We start from the raw sequence: 13587 nt of genomic DNA, 5'->3' as shown, positions 1-13587 counted from the left end.
TTAAGAAAATGTGACACATATACATCATGGAATACTATGCAGCCATAAAAAACGATGAGTTCATGTCCTTTGTAGGGACATGGATGAAGCTGGAAACAATCATTCTCAGCAAACTGTCGCAAGGACAAAAAAACAAACACCGCATGTTCTCACTCATAGGTGGGAATTGAACAGTAGGAATACTTGGACACAGGAAGGATTACATCACACACCGGGGCCCGTTGTGGGGTTGGGGGAGGGATAGCATTAGGAGATATACCTAGTATAAATGATGAGTTAATGGGTGCAGCACACCGACATGGCACATGTATACATATGTAACAAACGTGCACATTGTGCACATGTACCCTAGAACTTAAAGTATAATAAAAAAAAAAAAAAGTATAATTGGATTGTTTGTAACACAAAGAATAAATGCTCGAGGTGATGGATACCCCATTTACCTTGATATGATTATTACACATTGTATGCCTATATCAGAGAATCCCATTTACCCCATATATATATGTATATACCTAATATATGCTCACAAGAATTTTTTGAAAGAAAGGAAAGAAACAAACAAACAAACATACTATCCTATGATCCAGCAGTCCTGCTACTGAGCATTTAGCCAAAGGAAAGAAATCTGTATATCAAAGAGACATCTAACACCCCCATGGTTTACTGCAGCACTATTCATTATACCCAAGATAAAGAGTCAACCTAGGTGTCCAACAGATGAATGAATAAAGAAAATGTATATATACACAATGGAATACTGTTTGGCCAGTAAAAATAAAATCCTGTCACTTGCAGCAACATGAATGGATCTGGAGGTCATTATGTTAAGTAAAATAAACTGGAAACAGAAAGTTAAATACTGCACACTCTCACTCATATGTGGATTAAAGTTCATTTCATAGAAGTAAAAGGTAGAACAGAAGATACTAGATGCTGGGAAAGGGGATGGGGATAGGAAGAGAGTGGTTAAAAGATACAAAATTAGAGCTAGATAGGAGGAATAAATTGTATAGCACTGAAAGATGACTATGCTTAACAGTAGTGTATACTTTCAAGTAGTGCAGAGGATATTGAATGTTCCCAACACAAATAAATGATAAAGGTTTAAGATGTTAGATATGCTAATTACCCTGATCTGTTCACTGTGCATAAGTCTACACTTTAGCTTTTTTGAAATTCTTAGTTTCAAAACCACATGCTGCTCTTCTCAGTTTTTGTTCATATTCTTTCCTCTGCATGAAATAGACCTGCCTCACCCTCCACCCACCCTAACACCCATATGATTAAATGTACTTGTTCTCTAAGGCCCAGTTTAAATCTACTTTCTCCATATAATATTAGACCCTTAGTTCTAGCTCAGGCATGGCATTTTATTTACAGTATTCTATGTAACTTTTATGAGAAAGTAACATACACACAGAAAAATATACAGATAAGTTTACAGCTTGACAAATCTTTACAAAATGAATACCCTCATTATTACCAGCATCCAGATTCAGAAACCAAACATTGCCATAATCCTGCCTGATACCCTTTTACATTCAACTCTCTTTACCAGCACCTCTGTCTTGTCAAGGGTAACTTCTGCCCTGGCTTCTAACGCCACAGGCTAGCTTTGCTTGTTTTTGAACATTACATGAATGAAATTACACAATATACTGTATTTCTTATCTGACTTTTTTACTCAGTATTTGTACAGTTTGTACAACTGTACAATGTTTGTACAAATTATGCATTTCAGTTCATTCATTCACACTGCTATTTAGTATTCCACTTGTGAATATACACCATAATTTCTTAGCTCATGCTACTGTGTACAGATATTATCCTTTTTTCCATTGTAGTTTTAACTTGCACTTCCCTGATGACTAATAAAGTTGAGTGCCTTTCTTATATGTTCTTGGGCCAGTTGGGTATCATCTTCTGTGGAGAATCTATTTAAGTTTCTGTCCTTTTTTCTCACCTCTTCTATACATTCATTAATGGTAGGTAACTACATCTCACTCATTTTCTCCTAACACAGATTCTATAAGAATGTCATACTGTTTACATTACAGCTGTATGTATTGATTAAGATATTATGCAGGAAATTAAAATTGAGGGCTGATCAGTGTTCTTCAGAAGGAACTTTTGAAAATGTTGTAGTGCAGCCAGTCAACAAATATGTATTGAGTACTCCTTCTACTTGAAATGCTACTTGAGTCATCAGTAAAGAACCACTTATTTAACTACAAACCATCTTTACCTCTCTCTTCCTTAGTTTTCTCATCTACAAAATGGTATGATTACATCAGATGACACTAGGGTCTCTTGGCTTTCTTGTTTTCATGTATGCAACCTTGTGAAAATTTTAATTTATCCTTTTACTAACATGATTTCAGAAATGTTCCCAACTATTGAAGAACTAAGTGTAGTAAAATTGGATCTGGATGGAAATTCAAAGAGAGATGGTTACTCGGGAATTTACTGGGTCAAGGCCCCTTCTTTCAATGTTTGTTAATTCTTAATCTATAGGTAGTTACTGTTGATAATCATAAATCTGAACATTTTATATGCAGTTAATTTTTTCTTTATTTTTGTATTTTTTTGAGAAGGAGTCTCACTCTGTCGGCCCAGGCTGGAGTGCAGTGGCGCGATCTCAGCTCACTGCAAGCTCTGCCTCCCAGGTTCACACCATTCTCCTGCCTCAGCCTCCTGAGTAGCTGGGACTACAGGCACCCACCACCATGCCCGGCTGTTTTTTTATATTTTTAGTAGAGACGAGGTTTCACCACGTTAGCCAGGATGGTCTCAATCTCCTGACCTCATGATCCGCCCACCTCAGCCTCCCAAAGTGCTGGGATTACAGGAGTGAGCCACCGCGCCCGGCCTATATGCAGTTAATTTAAAACAAAGGAGACCTCAGGCAATCCAAAAACGAAAGTATATATACAAAGAGAGCTCATACTATATGTAGAGTATGATCAGTATATTTATCACATATATATGTGTGTGTGTGTGTTTGCTTTTAAAATAACAATCCAAATTCATCAAAAGAATAGTCATTTTTTAAAAGCCTGAATACACTAAGCAGACAGTCCCAGTTTCCCCCTCCACCACACACGTGTCAACTCTAAATCTTTCCATGTGTGTGGATTTCTGTACTGTGGATATTTCATATAAATGGAATCATACAATAAAAAAAGAATAGCCATTTTAGCTGGGCTCAGTGGCTCACCCCTGTAATCCCAGCACTTTGGGAGGCTGAGGTAGGCAGATCAGCTGAAGTCAGGAGTTGGAGACCAGCCTGGCCAACATGGCAAATCCCTGTCTCCTGTAAAAATACGAAAAATTAGCTGGGGCGTGGTGGCGTGCGCTTGTAATCCCAGCTACTTGGGAGGTTGAGGCAGGAGAATTGCTTGAACGCAGAGAGGCGGGGGTTGCAGTGAGCCAAAATCATGCCATTACACTCAAGGCTGAGCAACAGAGCGAGACTCTGTCTCAAAAATAAAAAAAGAATAGTCATTTTAAATGGCTTCTTCATAGGCCATGAGAACTCAAGACTTTAAGGTTTACTTTTTACTGTGATTAAGTAAAGACACAAATTTCTTTTTAAAATCTTAAGGATTTATTTATCAGATAACTTCATAAACCATGAGATTTTTATTAGTAATTTTTAAACTTCAGGTTAAGATTCTTAACCTGTGAATCATGATTCACCATGACTGAATCTTTTTTATAGGATTGTTAGCCAAAATGATGGAAAGGTAAGGCAAGTCCTAGTTAAGGAGGTCATACATGATAGTTTTTTTATATGTACATAATTTAACTCTTCTTTAGTTTTGACTTCAAGCAAAGTAACCTTTCAGATACATTGTTCATTGTGTAGTTTCCACAAAAAAGGCATTATCAGTGTTTCAAAGGTGATATATTAGTATGATCCTAGTCTAAGATCAGCTTACTAGTACTACTATCATTGTTCTGCATACTATATCATTGTTCTGCCCAAAACACAGAACAATATGAAAAAGATAAATTTCTTTTTTTTTTTTTTTTTTTCTGGAGACAGAGTCTCTCTGTTGCCTAGGCTGGAGTGCAGGCATGATCTCTGATCACTACAACCTCTACCACCTGGGTTAAAGCAATTCTCCTGCCTCAGCCTCCCAAGTAACTGGGATTACACGCGCCCGCCACCATGCCCAGCTAATTTTTTTTTTCTGTATTTTTAGTAGAGACAGGGTTTCACCATGTTGCCCAGGCTGGTCCTGAACTCCTGAGCTCAGGCAGTCACCTACCTCGGCCTCCCAAAGTGCTAGGATTACATGCGTGAGCCACCACACCCAACCGAAAAAGACCAATTTCTTTATGGTTAGGGTCAGGCACTTTTGAAGAGTTTTCTCTCCAGAGTCTTGAGATCTGTTTACTCCTTAAAAATAAGAAAAGATTACAACAACTTTTCCACTTTCTAAGGCTCAAGATAATTAGGTATTTGACCATATTACTTTTAGCTCATTTGTCTTTCAGATTGTCTAGCAAATGTTTTGATTAACACTTTTAAACAATGTAATTCTACCATGTCTTTGGGACCTCCCAAAATTCCCATATCCTTTATTATCATTTATAATACTTGGATACTAAGACTCACTAAAATAACATTATGGGTCTAGGTAAGTCTTAAGAGTCCTTTTAATAGAAAATTGATAATTCTTAATATATTATTTTTATAAATATTAGGAAAAAAATTTAATGATGTAATTTTGGTTACAATACAAGCATTCAGTTTGCTTTTTTTTTTTTTTTTAATTTTATTTTACTCTACTTTCCGGGATACATGTGCAGAACGTGCAGGTTTGTTACATAGGTAAACATGTGCCATGGTGGTTTGCTGCACCTATCAACCTGTCACCTAGGTATTAAGCCCCGCATGCATTAGCTGTTTGTCCTAATGCTCTTCCCTCCCTCGCTGCACCCCCACCAGGCCCCGATGTTTGTTGTTCCCCTCCCTGTGTCCATGTGTTCTCGTTGTTCAGCTCCCACTTACTAGTAAGAACATGCAGTGTTTGGTTTTCTGTTCCTGCATTACTTTGCTGAGGATGATGGCTTCCAGCTTCATCCATGCCCCTGCAAAGGACATGATCTCATTCCTTTTAATGGCTGCATAGTATTCCATGGTGTATATGTACCACATTTTCTTTATCCAGTCTATCATTGATGAGCATTTGGGTTGGTTCTATGTCTTTGCTATTGTGAATAGTGCTGTAGTAAACATACATGTGCATGTGTCTTTATAATAGAATGATTTATATTCCTTTGGGTATATACCCAGTAATGGAATTGCTGAGTCAAATGGTATTTCTGGTTGTAGATCCTTGAGGAAGCTCCACACTGTCTTCCACAATGGTTGAACTAATTTACATTCCCACCAATAGTGTAAAAGTGTTCCTATTCCTCCACATCCTTGCCAGAATCCGTTGTTTCTTGACTTTTTAATAATCGCCATTCTGACCAGTATAAGATGGTATCTCATTGTGGTTTTGATTTTCTTTTCTCTAATGATCAGTGAAGTTGAGATTTTTTTCATATTTTTGTTGGTTGCATAAATGTCTTCTTTTGAGAAGTGTCTGTTATGTCCTTTGCCCACTTTTTGTTGGCGTTGTTTGTTTTTATCTTGTAAATTTAAGTTCCATGTAAATTCTGGATCTTAGACCTTTGTCTGATAGGTAGATTGCAAAAATTTTCTCTCATTCTGTAGGTTGTCTGTGCGCTGTGATGATAGTTTCTTTTGATGTGCAGAAGCTCTTTAATTAGATCCTATTTGTCAATTTTAGCTTTTGTTGGAATTGCTTGTGGCAATTTCTTCATAAAATCTTCTCCCATGCCTATGTCCTGAATGGTATTGCCTAGATTTTCTTCTAGGGTTTTTATGGTTTTGGGTTTTACATTTAAGTCTTTAGTCCATCTTGAGTAAATCTGTGTATAAGGTGTAAGAAAGGGGTCCAGTTTCAGTTGTCTGCATATGGCTAGCCAGTTTTCGCAGCCCCATTTCTTAAATAGGGAAATCTTTCCCCATTGCCTTTTTTTTTTTTTTTCTTTTGGTCAGGTCTGTCGAAGATCAAATGATTGTAGATGTGTAGTCTTATTTCTGAGGTCACTATTCTGTTCCATTGATGTGTGTTGTTTTGGTACCAGTACCATGCTGTTTTGGTTACTGTAGCCTTTTAGTATAGTTTGAAGTCAGGTAGCGTGATGCCTCCAGCTTTGTTCTTTTTGCTTAGGATTGTCTTGGCTATGTGGGCTCTTTTTTGGTTCCATATGAAATTTAAAGTAGTTTCTTCTAATTCTTTGAAGAATGCCAGTGGTAGTTTGATGGGAATAGCATTGATTATTTTGGGCAGTATGGCCATTTTCATGATACTGATTCTTCCTATTCATGAGGATGGAATGTTTTTTCATTTGTGTGTGTCCTCAGTTTTTCTTTGAGCAGTGGTTTGTAGTTCTTGAAGAGGTCCTTCACTTCCCTTGTTAGCTGTATTCCTAGGTATTTTATTCTCTGTAGCATTTGTGAATGGGAGTTCATTCATGATTTGGCTCTCTGCTTGTCTGTTATTGATGTATAGGAATGCTTGTGATTTTTGCACATTGATTTTGTATCCTGAGACTTTGCTGAAGTCGCTTATCAGCTTGAAGAGTTTTTGGGCTGAGATGATGGGGTTTTCTAAATATAGGATCATGTCATCTGCAAAGAGAGACAATTTGACTTTGTCTCTTCCTGTTTGAATATCCTTTCTTTCTCTTGCCTGATTGCCCTGGCCAGAACTTCCAGTACTGTGTTGAATAGGAGTGGTAAAAGTACATTCTTGTTTTGTGCCAGTTTTCAAAGGGAATGCTTCCAGCATTTGCCCATTCAGTGTGATTTTGGCTGTGTTTGTCATAAATAACTCTTATTATTTTGAGGTATGTTGCAGCAGTACCTAGTTTATTTAGAGTTTCTAACATAAAGGGATATTGAATTTTTTCAAAGGCCTTTTCTGCATCTATTGAGAGAGTCATGTGGTTTTTGTCATTGGTTCTGTTTATGTGATAGATGACATTTATTGATTTGCATACGTTGAACCAACCTTGCTTCCTAGGGATGAAGCTGACTTGATGGTGATGGATAAGCTTTTTGATGTGCTGCTGGATTCAGTTTACCAGTATTTTATTGAGGATTTTTGCATTGATATTCATCAGGGATATTGGCCTGAAGTTTTTTTGTTGTGTCTCTGCCAGGCTTTGGTATCAGGATGATGCTGGCCTCATAAAATGAGTTAGGGAGGAGTCCTCCCTTTTCAATTATTTGGAATAGTTTCAGAAGGAATGGTACCAGCTCCTCTTTGTACCTCTGGTATAATTTGGCTGTGAGTCCATCTGGTCCTGGACTTTTTTTGGTTGGTAGGCTATTTATTACTGCCTTAATTTCAGAACTTGTTATTTGTCTAGTCAGATATTCGACTTCTTCCTGGTTTAGTCTTCGGAGGGTGTATGTGTCCAGGAATTTATCCATTTCTTCTAGATTTTCTAGTTTATTTGCGTAGAGGTGTTTATCATATTCTCTGATGGTAGTTGTATTTCTGTGGGATCAGTGGCGATATCCCCTGTATCATTTTTATTGTTTTATTATCATTTTTTATTGTTTTATCTGTGGGATCAGTGACGATATCGCCTGCATCATTTTTTATTGCTATTTGATTCTTTATTCATTCAGTATGCATATAGTTATTAATTATAATAAAAATACCTCATCTGCTAAAGGGATTAGTGCACCTCTCTGTGCAAGTTCCTCATCTATAAAATATGTTTAATAAAACTACCTGTCTTAAGGTTGTTGAGAGGATTAAATGATTTAACACAAAGAAAGCTCTCAAAAAATGTCAGGTATGGTTAGGTATCCCATGACTATATTTTACCACAAATCTTTTGTGATTCATTGTTTATATTTTTGTACCATTAAACAATGTTTACCTTTAACTTGTACAATTAAATTTGTGTCATGAATGAATATTAAAGACTGAATTGTTACCATGGATTTTGAGTGATGTGTTCATAGTTATATTGAATATTAGGCTTAATTTCAGGCTTAAAAACATACTTTTAAATAAGGAGCAAGAGAAAACAATTATTTCATTTTTAAAATGACATTAGAATGTTAGTGATTGCATGAACAGAACATTCTCTGTTCCTCACCCTTTTTTGAGTCTTGCATAAGTATAATCTGACGCTGAGTTAAGAGTTAATTGATACCGTATCTTGCATGGTCAACCTGCAGTTAAAGTTATTAAGCAAGAAAATGAGATGTAAACTAACTAAGATCTCCACGTGGCCTGGAATGACCAATGGTTTGTTACATAGCACAAAATTATGAATAAATGTTATGTAAATACTAAATTAGATTTTTAAAAGAATGATTGAATATCTGATTCTTTTAAATCAGAGAAAATCAGGGGAAAGGTGTCCTATTGAAATTCTTTTTCTTTAAAAATTATAACCACTGAAAATTGGATAGGCCACCTCACAATAAAGAGTCCTCCCCATCAAAGAAGTGTTCGTGTTGAGGTAACCCATCATTTAGGAGTATGACCATTTCTACATCTGCCAGGAAGTTGAACTATACAACTTCTGATTTATTTTTTCAATTCTAACATTTCACAAAATTAAAGAAATTGAGAATCTATTCTAGATATTGTTCTTGTTTTTACATTGATGCCCTCTTTATTTTCTGTTTGACATGAGTTATCAAAGCATAAAGTTTTGAATCATAGGCGGTTTTCTTCTGACATGATTCAGGAAATAATTTGAGCTATTTATATGTCTACAAAGTACTTTTATCCACCAGAGTATTTGACAATAGGTTGTTATAATTTATCCTTCCAAAAGGTAGAATAAGTATCAAAAACCAGATGGAATTGGATGATTTTGTGAAATAACCACACAATATAAATTGTATTTGAAAAACAAATTTGGCATTGGTCATCTAGATACCAAGAAAGACAAGAAACTTTTTATCTGAGGGACATGAGCTCTTTTAAATTACCAGGCCCAGTGGGGGCATTAAAATGTGAAAGTAGTCGTCTCTCACTCCCCTCCTTGAGCTAAGTAATCTGTCTGCTGTATGGACTTTAGACTGTCACCACCAAGTAACCATTAAACTAACCTAACAATGCCATATGCTAGGCACCATAACTCATACCCTATAGTTCAACAATGTATAGCCAATTACTAATCAGTTATTTCTGTACACCAATGAGAATTCTTGACAAACAACTTTTGTAATTGTCCCCTCTCCTAATTTGTCCTTTTTTCTTTAAAAACATGAGCCTCTCCTTCATTCTCTGGAGCACTTTTCAGCATTTCCCAGCCTACAGTCTTCAACCTTGACCCAAATAAACTCACTATATTAATTTTGCTCATTTTATGTCTTTAGGTCAATGATACTTAACATTACTTCTTTTGCCAACCTTTATCTTACCCCTTCTGCCAAAGTAAAATTTTGATTTACTAATATAATGAAAAAAAAATCAAAATCTGAAACAGAGGGAGAATAGAATGGATATATTATCTCTCAACTGTCTCATTACACTTCCTCTCTTTATTTGATTTCAGTTTTTTAGGTCCATTTCTGCCAGTGTTGTCCTAGGAGCCGGGGCGGGTGGGGGGGTGGGCAATGTTTCTTCTTTGCTGTTTTAAGTCTTTTAATGTGTTTGTTTAATGTTTATTATAGTTTTATATACAGATGGGCTTCATATGACCCATAAATCTTGTTCCTGGTGCTGAGAATACACTGGTTAATCCAATAGATATGGTCACTGCCCTGCTTGAACTTAGTGTGATGGAGAAGACAAATAAATTCACTGTTACGTAATTGTAACTCATGCGAAGAAAAGAAACAGATTACAGTGATAGGGAACATGATGAGGGTGTGGCATGAGGACACTGCTTTAGTCGGAAAAGATCCTTTCAAAAATCATAAAATTTAAGCAGAGACTTTAAAGATAAGAAAAGTAATGTTCCAGGTAGAGGAACCAACATGGGTCAAGTCCCTGAGGTGCAAAAGAGCCTCATTCTAACTTTCTTTTTGTGCCAGTTTGAACCATAAACAACTAATTTAACTTGCTTCTGAAATTGTTATGATTTGATGCAGCTCATTTCCATTGTCAGCACCCAAAAGTAGTTACCTCTTCACTTTGTACATTCAACCTTGCAAGACCCCCTGAGCCCTCAAAGTGTCAAATTTAGTCTCAATTTAAATATAAGGCTGCTAATACTTCCTGTATAGGAAACTTTCAGTACACATTAGTTCCCTTTCTTCTCATAGCATTGTTGGTGATGTGTTTGCTGGGCTACTCCTTCCCGTCTAACCCCCAGGGGTATGGAGGATTTGCTGTGGGAATAGGGAAGCAACAAACAAGAGAAATACCATTGTCTCCAGACCTACCCCTATTCTTTCTGTATTAAGGCTCCCAAGGGTCTCTGCCTCCTCTTGAGTCTCTCCCAACTTAACTTCTTGAGCTCAGGTCAGTTTAGGGATGTTATCAGGACATTCAGCAATCTACAAAAAGACCCAAGTCCTCGTTTCCATTACACCCTGCCCACCATGTGTTCCAGTTGTTTTCATTTCTTTTCTGCATGACTTCATCAAGAAGCTGTCCTGGTTGATGCTAAATGAGAGGTGAGGCGGGGACAAAGAGAATTACTCTGGCTTCCTCTTCATTCGTATTTCCCAGGTAGTGGTTCTCCCAAAGGCCTTGGTGGCCAGAATGAGGTGTGGCCTTGGTCTGCTGCTGAACTGGTAGAGGATTGACATTTTACCTCTGATTGGCAGCTCTAGAGAAAAACAGAACACCTGATTCCAGTAGTAGTTAAGACTTGGTGTGTCTCCTGATCCCACTTGAAGTTACTGTCTTACAAAGTAACTTTTTTCCTGGCAATACTAGGGATAGTGGGGGTGGAAGGAGGAGAACACTAGGACCTTTGGAACCTCTCCCTGTGCCTGTTTTTTCTCTTATCAGTAAAATGAGAGTGTTGGTGTATTCGTAGGGTCCCTTTTAGTTCAAACATATCACATTTCTAAATTTTAAACCATCTAGTAGTATTATCTCTGTCTGATGTGCATGATGTGTATATTGGAAATTATCCCAGTATGTGAGCCTGAAACGTATGTGGAACCTTACAGTCCTACTGGCTGAGCTGGATATATTCATTTATGAGCGCTGGTTGGGATTGTAATTCAAAAACTTTGTACCAACATTATATCTTCCTGCAAGATTTGTGAATGTTATTGAAAGTAGGACTGTATACCCTGAGGGTGAAGCCAGCTAACTAAACCTGAGTTAACATGCATCACCAAAGAGTGATGATCACAGATGTTGTGGTAAATGACTTGAAAGATCCTTTGCTTCACTTTGTCAAAAGGATCAAATTGTATTGAAATAGCACCCCGCAATATAATTCTGAATTCTGTCACTCTAAATTGGTCCTTGCTTCTTTTGCAGGAGCTATTGTGACAATCTTGGTTACCATCCATTAAGTGCTGCTGATTTTGGAAAGATCATGAAAAACGTCTTTCCAAACATGAAGGCACGTCGTTTGGGCACAAGAGGCAAATCTAAATATCCTTTACCAGAATGGTTTTAGTAATATCTCTATGTTCTCACTTGTTATAGAACATCTGTTGTTGTAGTTCAACTGGCAACTTTATTTAGAAATAAACTTCAAATTAAACCAACTCAAAAGCATTTAGTAGAATAATTGCAAATGTAACTTTCACAGGTATTTATCACACTATGAGAGAAATAGCAAATAATGGTTTATTCATAGATTAGAATTGTGATAGATTTTATCTTACTCTATCAATGTAAAGTGTTCTTAATGGTCTGATCTTCTTTAACAGTAAGAAGTTTTGAGGCCTGCTATATGTTCAGCAATTATATGAACAAAAGTGGAGGAAGATGCTAGCTTATCATCTTTTCTTCCTTTAATTTATAAACATAGGGGATCTCCTTGGCAAAAAAAAAAGAAAAAAAACTTATGGAACTTTAACAGAAACACTAATCTTTCAGTACAAATATTTTTCAGCCATCCATTTAAAGCCTGTGTTAAAATTAAAGCCAGAGTATAGAAAAGGTCCTTCTTGTGATGGAGAAATACTTAGGAGCCAACAGAAGTAAGGACATGAAAATTAAGAATTCATTATAGTTATTTCTCCTTTTAGAAGAAGATTGTAAAATAGAGGATCTCTGTATCATATTAGGATTACATCCATTTTCTCCCTCCTTAGCTCTTGTCCTTTTTTCAGAGCATAAAATGGAGGGGAGGAGATGAGAGAGGAAGGGGAAGGGAAGAAACTTACTTTTCTAAAATGGTTCCAGGTATTCTCTAACCACTTGTTGCGTGATATATTCTTGCTTCCCAAATGCAAACAAAAATGTTTCGATGTGTCCTTGGCATGTTACAGGTGATAATCCTGTATGTTTCAGTGGAAAAAGAGAAACGAAAAGGTTAAAGCCCTTGTGACACTATTAAGAGTTGTTTTTGTCCCAGTGCCCTGGGCTAAAGTTTCCCTTCCCTGTGCCAGGTTTCCATCTGGCTATTCCTTTCCTTCTGACCTGTTTGTTACTGGTGGCTGGCACAGCATATTAGGAACATTTATTCATAAAATTTATAACAGATGAGAATCCTTTCATTTAAGAGAGTAGTATTTAACATTCTGAAAGGGTATTTCAGTTTCACAAGAGTAAAAATGTCCCAGGTTTTTAATATTAAGGTTTTTCTTACTGAAGATTCAGAAAGTAGATGTTATATATCATGTTGATTTTATTCTCATTTTATATATGGTTACTTCTAAAGTGTTACCAGTATAAGCAATTCATTTAATTTTGAATATTTGGACCTTAACTGTATATTACATATTGCTACAGTGGACTAAGAAAAAAAGCTTTTGTTCATATGCCAACACTGCCCAACCTTGACTTTCACAAAACTGGAGATGGGGTAAGAATTCAGCCTTTTCTTTTTAATAAGTAAACCTTTATATCAACATTAAAATGCATCCTGCAAAGTGTCATTTGGTTAAGGCTAGCAACTGTGCCTTTTACAAATAATAATAAAAAACAAAAATCACAGTGACTGAAAAATGTTAGTGTATATGACCTATGTCAGCATGAAATTTGGGGGAACAAAGTTTCAAAGTTACTGATTTCTCGATATTTCCAAAATATATATTGACTATATGTGTGTATAGTCAAGAGGAAAAAGTCAGTCATCATGTAATGTTTTATAGGAATTTTAGAAAAAATATGTGACTATTGGCATAGTTTTATTGACATTAGAAAGATTCAAAATATCAGTCTTGTATGTTTAAAAACCATTTAAAATGTTATATTTGCAAGACTGCTGACTGCTGTGCACTAGTGGGTATGAGTCCCTTATTTGCAGAGCTCTTGTATGTCTGCCAGTGGGTCAATTCATACTACTTTAACGCACAGATTTAGATTGTATCTTCTAATTAAGAATACGTGTCTTTAACGTGCTTCAATTTAATTTCTCTGGTCTTTTACAAGTTAACGTTTC

At 36.4% G+C, this 13587-nt stretch overlaps 1 protein-coding gene across 1 annotated transcript in view; it reads left to right on the top strand.

Annotated features, from left to right (window-relative positions):
• Nucleotides 1-13587, top strand: part of RFX7 (regulatory factor X, 7) — a 160780-nt gene that overhangs the window by 136219 nt on the left and 10974 nt on the right. The window contains exons 5-6 of the mRNA XM_011986588.1: nucleotides 11511-11627; nucleotides 12924-13008. Of these exons, the coding sequence (XP_011841978.1) occupies nucleotides 11511-11627; nucleotides 12924-13008 (202 nt within the window). The remainder of the gene's footprint in view (nucleotides 1-11510; nucleotides 11628-12923; nucleotides 13009-13587) is intronic.

The sequence above is a fragment of the Mandrillus leucophaeus genome, unplaced genomic scaffold, assembly GCF_000951045.1.
Source record: "Mandrillus leucophaeus isolate KB7577 unplaced genomic scaffold, Mleu.le_1.0 Scaffold108, whole genome shotgun sequence".
NCBI lineage: Eukaryota > Metazoa > Chordata > Mammalia > Primates > Cercopithecidae > Mandrillus > Mandrillus leucophaeus.
Note: the sequence above shows the minus strand (reverse complement) of the source record. Positions and strands in the feature narration are given on the sequence as shown.